Source organism: Camellia sinensis, chromosome 4 (genome assembly GCF_055761805.1).
Source record: "Camellia sinensis isolate YWXY chromosome 4, ASM5576180v1, whole genome shotgun sequence".
Taxonomy (NCBI): Eukaryota; Viridiplantae; Streptophyta; class Magnoliopsida; order Ericales; family Theaceae; genus Camellia; species Camellia sinensis.
The window spans coordinates 179,319,461-179,336,935 of NC_138964.1; the positions used below are offsets into that span (position 1 = coordinate 179,319,461).

A 17,475-nucleotide genomic window follows, 5' to 3' on the forward strand; every position below is an offset into this window, starting at 1 on the left:
TGAAAAATCTCAAGTGAAGCTTGAGGAGTGGACGTAGGCTGAGTTAAAGCTGAACCACTATAAATTTGTTTGCCTCTCTTTCTTTTATCTCTTTATTTTATTTTAAATTGCCATACCTATATTTCACATTTTTACTGTGCTAAAATCATTAACTGACATAGTTGTTAAGACACTTGTTTTAATTATTTTTATTTTATTAATTATATTTATCTATTGTGCCAGTCATAATTTTTATTAGGGTATTATTAATTTTTAATTATAAAAGCCTAATTCACCCCCTCTTATGTTGTCTTTTGTGTAACACCCACATATCTGTATGAATCAACTCCAACTTTTCTGATTTTGGTTTCCTACAACCCTTTGAAAAACTGACCCTCTTTTGTTTGTCGAAGATACAATCCTTATAAAAGTCAATGTCCACCAATTTCAAATATGACAGTTTCCCCTTAGATGCAAGTACCTTAATCCCTTTTTGACTCATATGCTCAAGTCTTTGGTGCCACAGATTTGAGTCTTCCTTTTTACTAGCAATTGCTATTGCATCCCTATTGTTTGTAGTCATGTAAAGGGTGCATTATTTTTTACCACGAGCAACAACCATGGCTCATTTGGTGATTTTTTACAAACCACCCATAAAGGTTACAACATGACCTTCATCTTCAAGTTGTCCAATAGAAATCAAGTTTCTTTTCAAACTAGGCACACGTTTGACATTCTGTATCTTTCAAATAGATCCATTTGGCAACCTGATTGTTGCATTCCCTTTACCCACAATCTTCAAAGGTTCATTATCAGCCAGATAGATCTTCCCGAAATCACCACCAATATAATTTTCATGATTTCCCTCTGTGAAATAGAATGGAATGATGCCCCAGAATCTAAAATCCAAGATTCAAGAGGGCTATCAATACTCAAGATCAAAACATCATAAATCTCCTTCGTTGCATCAATAACAGAATTCTGATTTTGATCACTTTTGTTCTTATTCAATGTCGGGCAATCTCCTTTTAGACGTCCCTTCTTTCCACAGTTCCAGCAACTCCATCCCTCTCCAGTTCTTGACTTGCTTTTGTGTTTGGATTTTGATCTGTTGCGGTTCGGGTTTTTTCCTACCAATCTTCCTCTAGCTTCTGTATTCTGGGCAGAACCTGATGTTTCCCCTAATTCCCTCCTACGAATTTCTTCACTCAAAATTAAATCTCGAATATCATTGTAATTTAACTTTTCTTTTCCCAAAGAATTACTCACTGCCGTTACAGTACCATTCTAACTTTCTGGCAAACTAGATAGAAGAATCAAAGCCCTAACCTCATCATCAAATTCGATAGATACAGAACTCAATTGTGTTGCCACAATATTGAATTCGTTCAGATGCTCAGCCATCGAAGCACCTTCTGTCATCCTCAGATTAAGCAATATACGCATTAAATAAACTTAATTTAGGGCAGAGGATTTTTTGTACATGTTTGAGAGTGTCGCCATGAGCCCGCTGTAGTCTTCTCTTTTGCTAGGTTAAACGCAATGTTATGAGACAATGTTAGCCGAATGACACCTAGCACTTGGCGATCAAGAAGAGTTCACTCATCATCCTTCATCTTTTTTGGTTTCATCATATAGTTTTTTCTGATACAAATAGTCTTTAATCTGCATCTTCCAAAATTCAAAATATGTGCCATTGAATTTATCGATTCTAACCTTTTCGTCTAAAGCCATCGCTTCCACTTGAACCAATGCTCTCATACCAATTGTTAGGAATTGACCCTTCATAACTAAGATTTGTGAGACACGAAATAACAAACAAGGAAGAAAAAATGAATCAAACAAATCACATACACAAGAATACAAGGATTTACATGGTTCACTCCAGAATATGGCTACGTCCACAGCTGCTGCCGTTTTCATTATGATAAAAAAAATACAACTCTCTTTTAACTTAAAAGAAGCGTCTCTTTATCTATTTATAAGTATAGAATTAGGGTTACGCGGAAGGTGCTTATCAGGGTCCAAAAGAGGCGCCTCTATTGGACTCAGTGTTTGAGTGAACAGTAGGGTTGAGTGAACAGTGCTTATCAGAATCTACCGACCCAACAAGAGTGTGTACCATCACATTACACATCTCAAACTGTAAACTGCAAGTTTAAATGGGCTATTTCACACTGTCTAAATGAAATAACAAGAATTAAGTTTACTTTAATTTTTTTTCAAAAAATAAATAAATATAATTATATTTATTTAGTGCTTTTTATTTTATTGAAATTTCATGTAAGTTTTTAAAAATATTTCAACCATGTTAAGCAATTTAATTGATTGAAACTAAGTTGAAATCAGATTAAGTTGGGAAGATATGACATTATTTTTGCTATGATTTAAGAGTTTTTTTAATTATATTTTATATGGTGTTTGGTCATGACTATATATATATATATATTTATTATAATTTTCATAGGATTGAATTATGGCATTTTAGAAATCAAATCCATAAATATGATAATTTGCATATAGTGAGGATATGGACTATAACATTATCTCTTAGGGGGTGTTTGTTTGGAAGGATTAGAGTGTGGAATAGGACTCCTTGTCTATTGCATGAGATAGTCCGATGTTTGGTTCAAAAAATATAAGTTGGACTAATAGTCTAACCGGACTATCAATCCCTTATTTATAAGATTATTGTGTCCAATGGAGGCGTGTGGGATAACTCCTCCGAATTTGAAGGTTAAAATAACAATTTTGGCCCTCATTTTTTGCCCTCAATTTTTTTATTTATATTATTTTTAATTATACGTAGTAAAGTAAAATAAAATTTAAAAATCTCAACTAAAAATTAAATTAAATTAACACTCCAATGGATTATAATCCCCCTTTAAAAATTCAATTTATTTAATTAAAATTAAAAATAAAAATAAAATTTCAATCTATACAATTTATTTAATTAAAAATAAAATTAAAAGTTCAATTTATTGAAAAGTTCAAATTAAAATAAAATTAAAAAACTTCAACTAAAAATTAAAATAAATTTATATGATTTTTTTTTGATGTTCCATTTATTTAATTTTTTTAAAAGTTTTAGTAAAAAAATTAAATTAAATAGGATACACATTGGATTCAATAGAATATTCCAATCCAAATATGTAATCTCATGACTAAACAAACATAAGATTCAATAGAATAATCCAATTCGGATATCTAATCACACGACTAAACAAACATATGATACAAATACAGTCCAATCAAATAATTACAAAGATCACGCAATTCCCTCTATTACATATTTATAATATAAAATTTTCATTACATTATCTAATAATAAGTGTGTTATTATTTTTTAATTTAAAATAATTATAATTTTATATTTTTATTTGATAACCACTAAATTTATAATATAGAGATTCCAATATTGCATTTTTGACATAGACAACAATATATTGTTTTCAACTAGTGTATTTTTCCTCCTGAGGGGCCTACCTTGCAATTAAATCCATTTCAATGAAAATTATAGGTTTGGTCCAGGGTATCACGTAACTATAGATTTGGCTAATTATAAACTATTTTATCTTTTTATATTTCCTAATCACTCAATGCAAAATTATGAGTTCCATTCTCTTTAAAAATCATAATGCATGGGGAGCAACGTTGCCTCTAAATCAACCAATAATTTTTTCATTGGACCAGTTGGAAAGTGCCACGTAATATCCTCATTCCTGCGTGCCTAAAGAAAAAATATTTCATGTCAATGTAGCATTGGCTCCAAAAAAATAAATGGCTTGATTTGTGTGGGAGTAATGTCACATGAGCTATGAAATATTTTTTAAGAAGGAATTTGATCGTATTTGAACGATGCGGGTCTATGTTTCAATTTAAATGGTAATTTCTGCTCAAACAAAAAAAAAAAAAAATTAAATGGTAATTTACGCTCACCTTTGTTAAAAAATTATATTTTAATTTAGATAACATTTGTGTTTTTTTTTTTTTTTTTTTAAAGTCATATTAGAAGTGACTATACATGTGATGCATGTGTATATAATAATTTTATTTTAGAAAAATAAGATTATAAACTGTATGATTGAATTCAAAATTTAAAAATTGATATGAATTTGAAAAAATTAGACATTGAAAGATAAGAAAAAGAAACCTCATAAAAAAATTAGAAGCCACTAAAACTTAGGGGTGAACATTCGTTGGGTTGGTCCGACACTACATAATAAAAGACTTTGTATTTGTCCAAATTCGACCCTAACATCAGGCTTCTACATTTACCGAAGTCCCGCCCAAAAAATAATTATAAATTCAAAATCCACCAATTGGTTTATATGTTAAATTTTTTTTTTAAAACATTCCATAATTAAATACAATCACACATTATATTTATTAAATAAATATACCGGTATCATTATAAATTGAAAGATTTTTTAAATAAATTCAATCACATGTCATCACAAATGTGAATTTTAATAATATCAACAAAAATAAAATTTAGATCTTAACAAAAAATATATATAGTTTAATATATATAATAAATTAATTTAATAGCGGGCTGGATTGGATTGAAAGTATAAATTTCAAACCTAATCCATTAATATATTGGGTTAAAAATGTTGGCCCAGCCCAATTCTATGGGCTAAAACAATCCTTCCAAACTCTAAAAAAAAATAGGACTGACTGAGCCGGATGGACTGGGCGGGCCAACGGACTGCCTACCTCTACTAAAAACGTGAATTTCAAACGAGGCCTAACTCTGGTCGTTGGGCCGGAACATGGATGCACTAATATTTGGGCATAAGAGTATGGGCCAAAGCACATTCGAGCCCATGTAGTGTTCCGATGTTTCCCAAGTTCCACCTGTCCATATTCTGTGTGACAGTTTTTTTTTTTTTTGGTCCAGCCATCCGGTATCCGACCCTTCGGGCCGACTAATCCGGATTCGGGGCGTAGTTTTGGATGGTTAGACTCAAAGCCCCTCCCAATTGGTGATGCGGGGAATCGAACCGTAGTCCTTCCTACCAAGTCAAGCTCCAATCGCCACTTGACCACCAACCAATTGGTATTCTGTGTGACAGTTGTTTAGACCAAGTGGGTGGTAATTCGATATCATCGAAAACATTTCATTTTATTTTATTTTATTTCATTTCATTTCATTTCATCTCTCTCTCTTCTGCAAAATTCGAAGGATGACTTGTGTTTCGAGTCCATTGATTTCAGCAAGAAACCCTCAGACCCAGTTATTCTCAGGTAATTTTCACCTAATTTACTTGTTCTGATCAGTTCTTCTATCTTTGCATGACATATTAGCGTTTTTCATTCATTGGGGTCGTTCTTGTTTTGAAAGAACCAAATCAGTTCTTCAATTTTCTCAAATTCATATACATACATGTGAATTTTGTTTCTGAGATTTATGATTGTGCCAAACCTAAGTGATTTTTTTGAGCTAGTTGTAATATCTCAACATGGGGTTTCGGACTTGAAATTTGAACAATTGAAGGTGAAGCTGTTGATAGTCAAGAAATTAGAAGCCGCTACCAATACTGATTGATACAGCGACCAATTTTGGGTTTTGGGTTCTCTAGTTTTGTGGTGCAACTTCCATATTTTGAAATTGTCCTGGCTGTGATTGTGAATTCTCTTGGTAAATCGCAATGTGCTTCTCGGTGTAGCTTTGCAATCCCATGGAGATACCTAAATGAGCACTAGATGTGTTTCTATTTGCTTTTTCAGAAGTTTCTTGGTTATCTGTGTACTTTGTGGTGTTAATGAATGATTCTATGCTGAGTAGTTTTTGAATGTTTTGACACTATGAAGTAATTAAAGGGCCTTATTTTGACATGGTTGTTTGTCATGGGGCGTCTAGTTGGTGTATCAAACACTCTCTATCTATGAGTTTTGATTTATTTTTAGTTTGTTTGTGTAAATAGCTGAATTGTGTTTTTTAAGATATTTTTATAGTTATAAATTTATTATTGAAAGTTCATGGTTTAAAAACGGGTTGCAACCGTTATGTAATGTCTTTTTTTAACTGTATAGGGAATCACCACAACCCGTTACGGCCACTATAGCAATGCGATTGAATTTCACAGGTATAACCGTCGCCACCATTTACAAAACACCTGTGACGCCTATTACGGCACTAGTACAACCGTTACGTAATAGTGGTGGCGGCAGTGGCTGTTACATTTTAAAACCTATGATTTGCTTATTTTCTCCTATTTTAGCTTTTTTTATTTATTTACTCAACATTAAAGTTGAACATATTTTTTTTATGTAGTTCTAATTTGGAGATACGAATCATATGGTTTTAATGTGATGAATCTCTTTATAGTAACAATATTTTGTATTTTTTGGAATGTGACTTATTCACTCTAAATATATTTGGAAATATTATAAGATGAATAAATCATATGTATTTTAATGTTGTACAATATTTTGCATTCTTTACATTGGAATTGTTGTATGGATGATATCTTGATATTTGAGTTATGGAATTTATGTTATGTTATGTTTTTTATTTTATTTTTTTATATATATTTATTATATTTTTATTTTTCATTACCATTCAATAAACTAATCATATATGTGACATATGATAAATGTATAAACATATAAATTTTTAAAGTGTCCAGGGGTATCATTTCTTGCATTTTTTGAAAATTGATGTGTCAACGTGTCATTGTCATATTCATGCGTGTCATATTCGTGTCCTCTATGCAACTTGGTTACAACTTGTAAAAGCTGTAGAAGCATATAAATTATAATCATCCAGGAAAGATCCTTGATTCATTAATATCAAATAATAATAATTTTCTTCATTATTCAACAATGGATTTCAACTATATATATATCACCAAAATGGACAAAAAAGATTAAAGGAAAACTAAGAAAGAGATTACAAATTGAAATTAGTGGATAATAAGCTCCCTATAGCAGCAAAAAAGCATCTAAACTTAGGTTGGTTGGTCAAGTCATTTCGTCACTCAATTTTCATGATGAAGTGGGGTCTGGTTCTTCCACTTTCCTTGCCAACAAAAGAGTTTTTCCAGCTGTTTCTACACTCTCAAGTTGCCTGGATGAGAAGTTAGGGCAAAATTGGGTGAGAGACATGATATGGCTTCTTTTTGCGGAGGCCAAGCAAAATATGTAGTCAATATTCCTCCACACCACACCACACCACACCACGCCAACCAAGACTAATGTATAAATATTATACGTTAGTTTCGAACAAGGTTGTTAAAATCAAAATCCTAGGACTGTTGGAGGGGATACAAGATTGGATAAGGGATAGTAAGATTGCGCCAAAAAAATGAAAAAATGCATAATGATTTGAAACCGACACTTTGCACTTGTTAGTAGAAGTACACAAAAGAAAAGGAACAAGCAGTAAATAGATTTGGGTTTGGAAATATAAAATAAGAGAGAAAAATAAAAGAAAAAGAGAGCTCTATATATCAAATTTTTTGTTATAGTTACATTTATGCCATAGCACTTAATAGAAGAAAGGACAATCGAGAGAGAGAGAGTGATTTGGATTTGGATTTGGATTTGGAACACCTTAAAGGAAAATAAAGAAGAGCTACATAATGCAATAAGGATACACAACCCTTGTAGTTCAATTCTATAAGACCTTTATAGTTTTATTTCTTTTGGATCCACCTTTATTTGGTGAAGAAGGATGATTCTTGCTATTTTTGGATTCCTTTTTGGAACTGGCCAACATTGTGGTGTTGGGTTCCAACAAGGAATCCATTAACGTGGAGCAAACTTTGCATCATGAGTTCAAGTATGAAAGGGGCAATCTTTGGAAAGGACAAGAGAACATAGGAGTTGTTGCTATGCTAAATGCTGGTTTAATTATGATGGTCACCTAATGTTATATGAACTTTTCAAAATAAATCAAATACCCGTGTTAGACACTCGACACTTGGACAAGGGTGTGGGAAATGTATCCGATACTTTTCGTCGGACACTTCTTATATATTTGTATTTAACACTATGATTATATGTATATATTATTACATAATTGCTATAAAATGAATAAAATTCCTTTTTGACATTGTTACGTATAACACCATTTTATCTTAAATACTAGATTAAAAATATAAAAACATGGTGTTTTTATGTCAAGTTTGTGCACCCTTGAATTTGAAGTTTGATGGGTCCGACCTCTATATACGAACCCACACTCGATACCTGTACTGAAGTCCATGTAACATTGACAGTTACAAAGTGAGCCTTGGTTGGCATTTTACTAGACAATAAAATAATTAAGTCATATTTATCTAATAGATCATATTCAAGCATTAATAACAATGAATAACAAAGGAGAATGGGGTTTATTGTGTGTTGAGAACAATTATTAGTTTTTATAAAGACTACATTGCTTCTCTCACATAAATGGGGATTGGGGAGCACTGCTTCATTTTTATATAGGCCAAGATGATCTCTTTAGAGTGTAGTTTCTAAGCTCATTATTATGGTAGAAAATTTTATTCTCCAGGATAAAGTAGGATCATAAAAGGTAAATTTTGAAATGGGAATTTTATTTCTTCTTTGTTGTTGGGTTTTAAGGTTGGGGTGGGGATGGTGGTGAGATGGTTGGAGTGGAGCCTTCTAGGAAGATGGTGTGCACTAGGGATGGCAAAAGGGCGAGGTGGGGTGGGTTCCTCACTCCCCATCATTGATCCCCGGATGAGTTTCACTACCTCGTCCCTGCCACGGCCTCAATCCTTGACTGAGATTATTTTTGACACCCAATCCCTGCCCCTAACAAGAGTGGTTCCTCCGCCTCATCCTTGATCCCCAAAATTATACTACTCCTCTGGTAAAATCAAAAGAAATCAAAGCAAAGAAAGGGGAGAGGGGGGGGGGGGGGGGAAGCACATAAAAAAAGAAGATATCTAACTAGGCAAAGAAAAATGTCATCATGTATGATAGTCGATAAGTTAATAGAGAGAGGTAGGTAAGAGAATTGATGTGGGAGATTCTGGCATGATGTGATAGTTTATATATGCACTGATTGTATATAAGGAATGTTTTTTATCATGACAATTCTTACTGCATTAGCCCACTGCTTAATGTGGGGGAACTACATAATAATCACGTTGCCTTAATTGTTACGGGAATTTGTAAAATTAATTAAACCAAAGAAAGAAGTTTAGGGAGAAATTCAAGTGCACATAGTATTACCATGCAATGAGCAATCTTGTTTTGCGGTAAGGTTCACAATATTGTTAGGTTAATGAGAGACAAGACTTGTTCAACTAATTCTATTTACGACTTTTTATTAGCTGGTGACACCACATAGAATGATGTCACCGTTACACTCAATATTTTCCCATTGCAGGCTGCTTCTTTTTTACCTAAGCAATATTTAATGAGTAGTTCTATACAAATAGAAAAATACAAAATTATTATACAAAACGATGTGGTATATTGTGGTCTTTTTATTTAAAAACATAATGCCCATTATTTTGATAATAATTTTTAATTGGTGGAATTATGCTGTAACGGGTGTCGTGCTTTGTAGAATGACTCTTGTTATATATAAAATATTAAAGGAGCTAATTACACCAATTGGAAAGTGGTACAGTTGGTTAGTCTCCTTAAATGCTATTCAAAACATTTGGGTTCGAGTCTTGTTCCCAACATTATATTTTACGCACTTGCTATTTAAAAAACAAATAAACGAGGATGGGGATGGGGATGGGGATGGGTGTGGGCATCCCCGACCCAATCCGACTTCAATTGGGTTTTAAAAATTTATCTTTATACCCATCCCGAACCCCGACAAAATGGCAGAAATCCACTCCCATCGATGGTGGAGACAGAGACTGCGGGTCGGGTCGGGTCGGGTTAGGTTGGATTGCCATCTCTAGTGTCACCAGAGGTGTAGGATTTGAGAGTAGAAATGATCTTTGATGGAGAGAGAGAATGGCGGCGAAATCTTATGAGCTTGGTGGATGTAGTGCTTATGTGTGTCTTGAATGCATGAAGGTGGAGATCTCCTCATATAGGAAAGTTGGATTGTGGAAGCAAGCTCATCCATACATGATGCCATATGCTCAAGGACAAGTAGCATGACTCCATTGGTTTGATAATTTGGAGGTTTCCCAACTGCCAATTGCGTCGATGATCAAATTTCGGATGGGCTGCAATGGTAGCAGGTATATTAAACCTCAGTGATTATACTAGAGAATCTAAAGTGGGTAGTTATGTTGAGGGGAGGGAATTTGACATGTGACTTGTTAACACAACTCGAACCGTACAATTAATTGGAGGGTTAGGGTTGGTCATTTTTTAACATGAACACGAATATGACACAACCTAACAACATGAATATTAAATGGGTTGTGTTAGGGTTGAACATGTGTAACCCAAACACGACCCATCTAATAATTTGTGTCGACGTATAGACACAAACCCACTATTGACCGCAAGTAACCCAAATGCAACTTGAATCTAGTAGCCCTATAATCTTAAATGCTTTAGTCTCAACCATTGAATTATATATTGGTTTGGAAGAGCTTGTTTTGTTTTTGAAGTTTTGTTGGATGTTTGAATATTAATGTGTAACAATAGTTCAAATTGGATGTGCAGTGGATTCGTAATAAATATTTTGAATTATTTTCACGACATATTGACATATATCTTAGAAACAAATGCATTTAAATAGGAAATATAATTGTATTTTCATGAGAGTGCTAGTGAGCATGTGTCTTGTGCTAAGAAGCACAGACACTTCTAAGAAGGTGACGTATTCGTATCGTCTCTATGTCGGACACCAACACTCTTTGGACACTTCCCCGACACGTGTCCGACACTCTTCAAAACTTGTCCTATTTTTTAATTTTTTTTAAAGGTCTGGACACTCTTTGGATACTTGGAGGACACACGTGTCTATTGCTTAGACACACGTGTCTATTGCTTAGACACACGTGTCTATTGCTTAAACACACGTATTTATCGATTAGACATAGGTGAAACTAATTATAAGTTTGAACAAAACAACTTAAAATATAATAATAAAATAAAAATCATATAAATTTATAAGAATTAGTGTTATATTGTAATTTTTTATTATCTTTGAATGATATATTCATATATATAACATATAATAAATATATAAAATTATAGATTTTATGCGTGTCCCTCACTTGTCGTGTCCTGCATTTTTTGAAAATTAGCGTGTCGACGTGTCCGTGTTGTATTCGTGTCGTGTCACGTGTCCGTGTCCGTGCTTCTTAGGTCTTGTGCAAGTAAAATCCTTGGCATAGAACACAACTCACTTGTTGTGGCTTGCATGTCCATGGAAGTGCAATTACTTTGAGTTAACCCCATTTAAATGTAGTTTCCCATATATATTATCGTTTCGTGTTAATGTTTAAACATGTTACCCTTATTATGCTTGTAATGTGAAACAAGTTTGCTTGAAATAACAAATTCTTATACTAACTTTGTTAGGCATGTCGTGTTTGGGTTGACATGATTATAAGTAGGTCAGGCTAGTGCCAAGATAATTGACACGGTTAGTTAAATGGGCTATGCTAGTGTTAAGGTGTTTTGGACACGAACCCGCAATGACTCGAAAATGACATGACACAACATGATTCCCACCCCTATAATGAGTCACATCTCTTGATCAATATCCCCCTTATCATCTTGTGGTCTCTCTTTCTAAGATATGTTGAGGTGCGGGTCTCCCATGGGAGAAGAGGACAAGACATCACCTTAACGAACCCTCAACTCTAGCTTCCAACCCACAAATCCTCTGGTGATCTTGAGTGAGGTTATGGGTCGCTTGAGTCTCCCATGATTGAGACACCAATTGTGATAGGATTCCAAGACTTGCTTCCAACCTAGGCTAGCGTCCTAGCGTCAAGGTGCCCTTTGATGGAGTTTGTAATAGAGGTCCATGCTCAGACCTAGCTGAGACAGGACGGAGCATAAGTTATTGTTCCCTTAGGCAAGTTAGACGCTAGCCTCACGCAAAATAATAATAAAATAATCAAAATAAAAAAAAAAATTTCTTGTTTGATGGGCAAACGAAATAAAAAAAAACTCTCTTTGTCCAAAGGCTTAACAAAAAACATTAAGTCTCCTTATTTAAAGGTCTACCAAAAAAATACAAATAACTTGTCCAAAGGCTCAATAAAATAAAAACTATTATTCTCCATTGGCCCCTAATGATAAGGGTCTAGAGAGGGGGAAAAAAAAATCCTTTTCGAAAGGCCTAACAAAATGAAAACCATTCTTGTCGAGGCACTGTCAATAGTAATTGTGGTAGACCTCATTATAACTATAAGAATAGATATGCAAGGAAAGTGAATTTTGCACAAAAAATGTTACAACATAAAAAATTAATGAATATTATTTAAATATAAAAATCCCCCTTTAAGATTTTGCTTAAGGCTCCCAAGAGTATTGGGCGGACTTTGGATGGAGGGCACGCTTGGCTGAAGAGTGAGTGTGCATAGCAATTGGAGATTGATACTTGGAACAACTAGGGGACATGCTTGGATGGGCAATTGCTCAACTGAGTCTGAGCCAAGGTTCTAAGCATATGCTGCAGTGGAAATGGTGGTGTTCTTTGGTTGAGATATGCTCAGCCTAGCCAACCTGTGCGTCAAGAACATAAAGAGGATACTTTTGTCTCTTTGCCTAGGCTCAAGGGCTAGGGCATTGCGTGTGTTATCCTTGGCCAACCTGGCTTGACCCTGGAGGAGAGCATATTGTTGGTTCAGTGGCCATGTGCCGAGTTTGACTGGTGAATCCAATGTGCTGATGTGGTAGGCTCAGGGAGATGATGTGCAGATGACTTGGCTTGCCATGTGATGAATTAGATGTACACATCACGGAAGGGCATTGAGTCTTGGTTGACCATCATCTGGTAGCTAGCAAAAGTGATCTTGTTGTAGAGTTATCAGTGTTCTATTGCATTGTGTGTCAAGCTTGAAGCGTGAAGTTATACCATGGTGCTCTGTAATGCATGCAGTCAAAAAAGTGTCTAAAAAAATAGTGTCTCTGCATTTTTAACCCTCTGAGCAGTTTTTAATTATTTGAACAAGCATTTAAATTTGTCGTGAATATATTTGAACATAATTTGCCATGCTATGGTAGGCCACATATGACGTGATTAAATAAGCTTTCATGCATTTAATTAGGGCATTTGGTTTTGGGGTTCTTAATATTTTCTCATTGTAACCAAACATATGATGTTAGGTTCGTCTTTGATGCAAGTGGACCAATGTCTTAGCTCGAAGAACTTGTTGATGAGCACTACTTACCAGGGAAAAGTGAAAGCACTGAAGTACAAAAGGCCATTTACAGTGCAAGCAAGGTAAATTTATTTTTGAGCATAGATATGTTGATTCTTTGTTTGGACATACTTGCATGTAGTTGAAATAGTCTGACAGTCACAAGATAAAAAAATTGCATCCACAGCAAGTTGCCTCTCTCTCTCTCATGCATATGGACATGCAAATGCATACATGCATGAATTGTTTGCCTTCTAGTTATTGTTGCATTGTTCTGGTCCCCTTGATGCTTGCTTACTATTTCAGATTAAGCATGACCTTGCTGATGCTGACTACAAAAGATAGTTTCTAAACTTTTACATCTATGATGATTTTCAAAGAATCCTGTTTTAGTTCTTGAGCAAATTGTTGTGACTTCTTGTCAGATTGAACTTTATTTTTTCTAAGACGATTATTCACTTTGTGTGCATGTGCAGTGCGGATGGTGGAAGGCCAAGTAGTGCAAGTATCTTTGTCGGTGGCTTTGTCTTGGGTGGAATTGTTGTTGGAGCACTAGGCTGTATATATGCACCCCAGGTATGTGTGTATTCCTGAACTGTTGTCTATCCATTGGAATTGGATTTATTTGGTCAAATCTCTGGCTTGTTTGATATGAGGTACTTCAAATTTGATTGGATAACATAGTTGCTGTGAGGTTCATTTGCCTTACAGATCAGCAAGGCACTGGCAGGAGCAGACAGGAAAGATTTGATGAGAAAGCTGCCAAAATTCATATATGATGAAGAGAAAGCCTTGGAGGTGAGATCTCTCTCTTGCATTTTGGCTTCCATTTAAAAAAAATTCTTGGTTATTTTTTTTTTCCTTTTGTGGAGCTGACTTTCATCCTTTATTATGACTTTTTTTTTGGGCACCCGTTATCTAAGTCTTACCCTGGTTGGAATTCGTTTCAGTTCCACAATTTCTAGTAATTTGCTTTATATTGTGCTGCATTGTGTGCAGATCATCTTCTGAGATGTAAATTACACAAATGTCTCTGCTAACTCTTCCTTTGACCTTCAACCTTTAGCTAAAAACCTACCGGTCTCCACTGGTGCAATTGTTGATTTGTTTTGAACCCTAATTTATACTTTTCTAGCTTTGTGCATCACAATTATCTTTGGTTTTCTCCTTCATCTTCCCACTTACGAAGGATGGAGCCTTTGAGGATGACAAGTCCACATAAGAGTCTGCGACGTGCCTGAAACATGTTGAGAAACGTGCTGGACATGCGTCCAAACATTTGTTACTAAATTTTCGGCTTTCTTTTAAACTGAACGTGTTTTGGAGACGTGTGGAATGTGTATCTATCACCTAGACAGGCATAAGAGACACATTTGAAGAAATCAAAATGGAAGCCAAAGATTAATTTAAAAAATAAAAATTGAAATAGTTTGAATCTATACCCATGAATTCCTCCTTTAGGCTTTTAAAATTTTAAACCCTAACAACTTCCAATTTCCTTGTGAATCCTTGGACCTTGAGAGGTACGTATTCAACACCCAAGTTGCAGGAATCGCGCAATCAGGTGACGAATCTCCATGAGAAACGCGATTCCTCGTTTCTTAGAAAGAAACATGTAAGAATCGCGTTTCTGTAGAGAGAGAAACGCAATTCTGTCCTAGATAGGATCGTTGGTGGCTATGAACAAAAACCCTAACTGAGAGAAAGAGGAGAAAGAAGGTGAAGAACCTGAAAGTCGTCTGGGTATGTCCTGCTTCTTCGCTTCGTTTTTCTTCTCTCTCTGTGGCAGATCGTCTCTCTCTCTCGCTCTCGCAGATCGTCTCTGGCAGATCGTCTCTTTGGCAGATCGTCTCTCGCAGTTCGCCTCTCTCTCTCGATCTCGCAGATCTGCTCCTTCTGTTGATCGTCATCGTCTCCTTCGTCTTTTGCCTTCTCGCAGTTCGTCTCTCACTCTCTCTCTGGCCACCGTTATCTGATTCTAAGTAATATACTAATATATAAATAAGATAAAACATATATAATATATATCATATATATTAATAATATATATAATATATGATTATATATATTAATATATATATTTAAAAAATATATATATATATTAACACATTATTATTTTATATATATCATATATATACATATAAATATAAAATATATATATATGAGTATATATTATACATATTAATAAAAAAACACAAACAAATATATATAACATAAAAAAAAAATTAACAATAACACATTATTTAAAAATATAATAAATAAAAAAATAATTAATGTGTATTAAAATAAAAATATTTATAAAAAAAATTCTAATGTGTATTAAAATATATATATATATATATAGTACCGCTCCCCGAGGCGCTCCCAACCTAAGAAACTTCTATCGGCTCACGCTTCCCCGCTCCCGCTCCCGCCCCCGCTCCCGCTTCGTGCAACTAAGCCCAAGACACAACCATCCGGGAAATTATTAGAACAAATCACAGGCTCTCTTTTTCTATATATATATATATATACAAAAGGCACCAAAATACATAGTACATATACAGAACATCAAAGTATACCCTTATGTAATTATCTCCTATATATCAACAAGCATATACAACTCTCCCAAGAAATCAGCAAAATCACACAAAGAAAAAGGAAAAGTCTCCTGAAGCCAAAAAATAAAAAATCAAGGAGACAAGAACTACCCCTTCTAAATCCAAAATGGAGCTCTCAGCATTATCAAAAGATCTCCTCTTCGTAAACACCTCAAGCTTGCTTTTTCTTAAACCCTGCCACTCTCCACCAACCTAAGATGATGATGATGATGTTAATAAAACAGGAGTTTGAGAAGTAGAACCGTCCTCTTATTATTAATTTTTTTTATAAAATAAATTATTATTATTATTATTTTGTTTTTCATTCATCTATGGTCATCTATTTGTGGTTTACCCTTAATTCATCATATTTTTGGAAGCTTGATTGATATGATCAAGCAGCCCCCGAATCTGTATTCTTTATCACATAGTACATGACATATACGTTATTCATTAAATATTTAATTTAATAATTTTTTTTTCTATGATATGGTATATTTTTAATTTTTACTAGGGATCTTGTCATTGATTCATATTTACAATATGAACTCTCATCCACTTTATATGATTTGATGAGAACAGAGGACACGCAAAATCCTGACTGAGAAGATCGCACAGCTGAACTCTGCCATAGATGACGTCTCTTCGCAGCTCCGTGCTGATGATACCCCAAATGGCTCTGCTGTAAGCCCGGATGAACTTGAGGCTTCCATATGACAAACTGTTCAAAAGGTATCCTGAAGTTGTTTATAGATGAGAAATGTTTGAAACAAATCCTTTAAATTTTCACTAGTAAACTGAGGGCTCAAGGTGGGGCCCTTATGCAAGACCAAGTTTCTGGGATGATCACAACTGGATGCCTCTTATACCAAACTTTACTCTCATAAAGGTTTACTACACACGCAATGATGCCCTCTTATCTCTTCATCAACTAAATGTGTGGATGCCTTGTTCTTTTCTTTTCTTTTTTTAATAGTAAGGGAGCAGAAAGCTACATCACGCAATCATGGGGGCATTTCCCTAAATAAGTCAAAATATTAAATTAATTTTTAAACTAAGCCTAGTTTTGAAAGAATTTTCAAAATAGGCTAAATCGCAGTTGTGAACCACGATTTCAACATATATGCGCCTGTCTCGCGTAGATAGGAAATCTTAAAATCGTGGTTATAAAACACGCTTTTGATTAAGAAATCGCGGTTACAAAACGCGCTTTTAATTAATTTTTTTTTCTTCTGAAATCGCTGTTATGAACCACGATTTTATCCAAAAAAAATTTTCTTCTGAACTCACTGTTCTGAACCAAGCTTTTGTCCAAAAAAAATTTCTTCTAAACTCGCAGTTCTAAATCACGATTTTGGCCAAAATATTTTCAAACACAAATTCATTCTAACACTATGACATACATATATATTTATTCAAATTTATTCTGACACTATGACACTATGACAAACATTTTTAACACGTTTTCTGTCTCTCTCACACTATGCCACACATATATATTTTGTAATAAAATTGAGACTAATATTAAATATATATAATAATAATTTATAATAGCAAATAATAATCAATTATATAATTTTTGTAAATATAAATCATTTTTATATAATTTTAGAAATAATTTTTTACAAATTAAATTGAAACAACCATATATACGT

General features: G+C 34.1%; 1 protein-coding gene across 1 annotated transcript; it reads left to right on the forward strand.

Moving 5' to 3' along the window:
• The first annotated feature begins 5,039 nt into the window (after nt 1-5,039).
• LOC114307856 (uncharacterized) lies at nt 5,040-16,751 on the forward strand. The gene is made up of 5 exons (XM_028253303.2): nt 5,040-5,229; nt 13,207-13,324; nt 13,718-13,817; nt 13,953-14,039; nt 16,403-16,751. The coding sequence occupies exons 1-5, from the start codon at nt 5,169-5,171 to the stop codon at nt 16,535-16,537; spliced, it is 501 nt and encodes a 166-aa protein (XP_028109104.2). The 5' UTR covers nt 5,040-5,168; the 3' UTR covers nt 16,538-16,751.
• Nucleotides 16,752-17,475: the final 724 nt, after the last annotated feature.

What these genes read in the sequence shown, in the direction of transcription:
- LOC114307856 (XM_028253303.2), top strand. Translation starts at nt 5,169, where the DNA reads ATGACTTGTGTTTCGAGTCCATTGATTTCAGCAAGAAACCCTCAGACC. An exon ending in TCAGACCCAGTTATTCTCAG is followed by an intron (nt 5,230 to 13,206) that starts GTAATTTTCACC and finishes ATATGATGTTAG; the next exon opens with GTTCGTCTTTGATGCAAGTG. An exon ending in ATGAAGAGAAAGCCTTGGAG is followed by an intron (nt 14,040 to 16,402) that starts GTGAGATCTCTC and finishes TGATGAGAACAG; the next exon opens with AGGACACGCAAAATCCTGAC.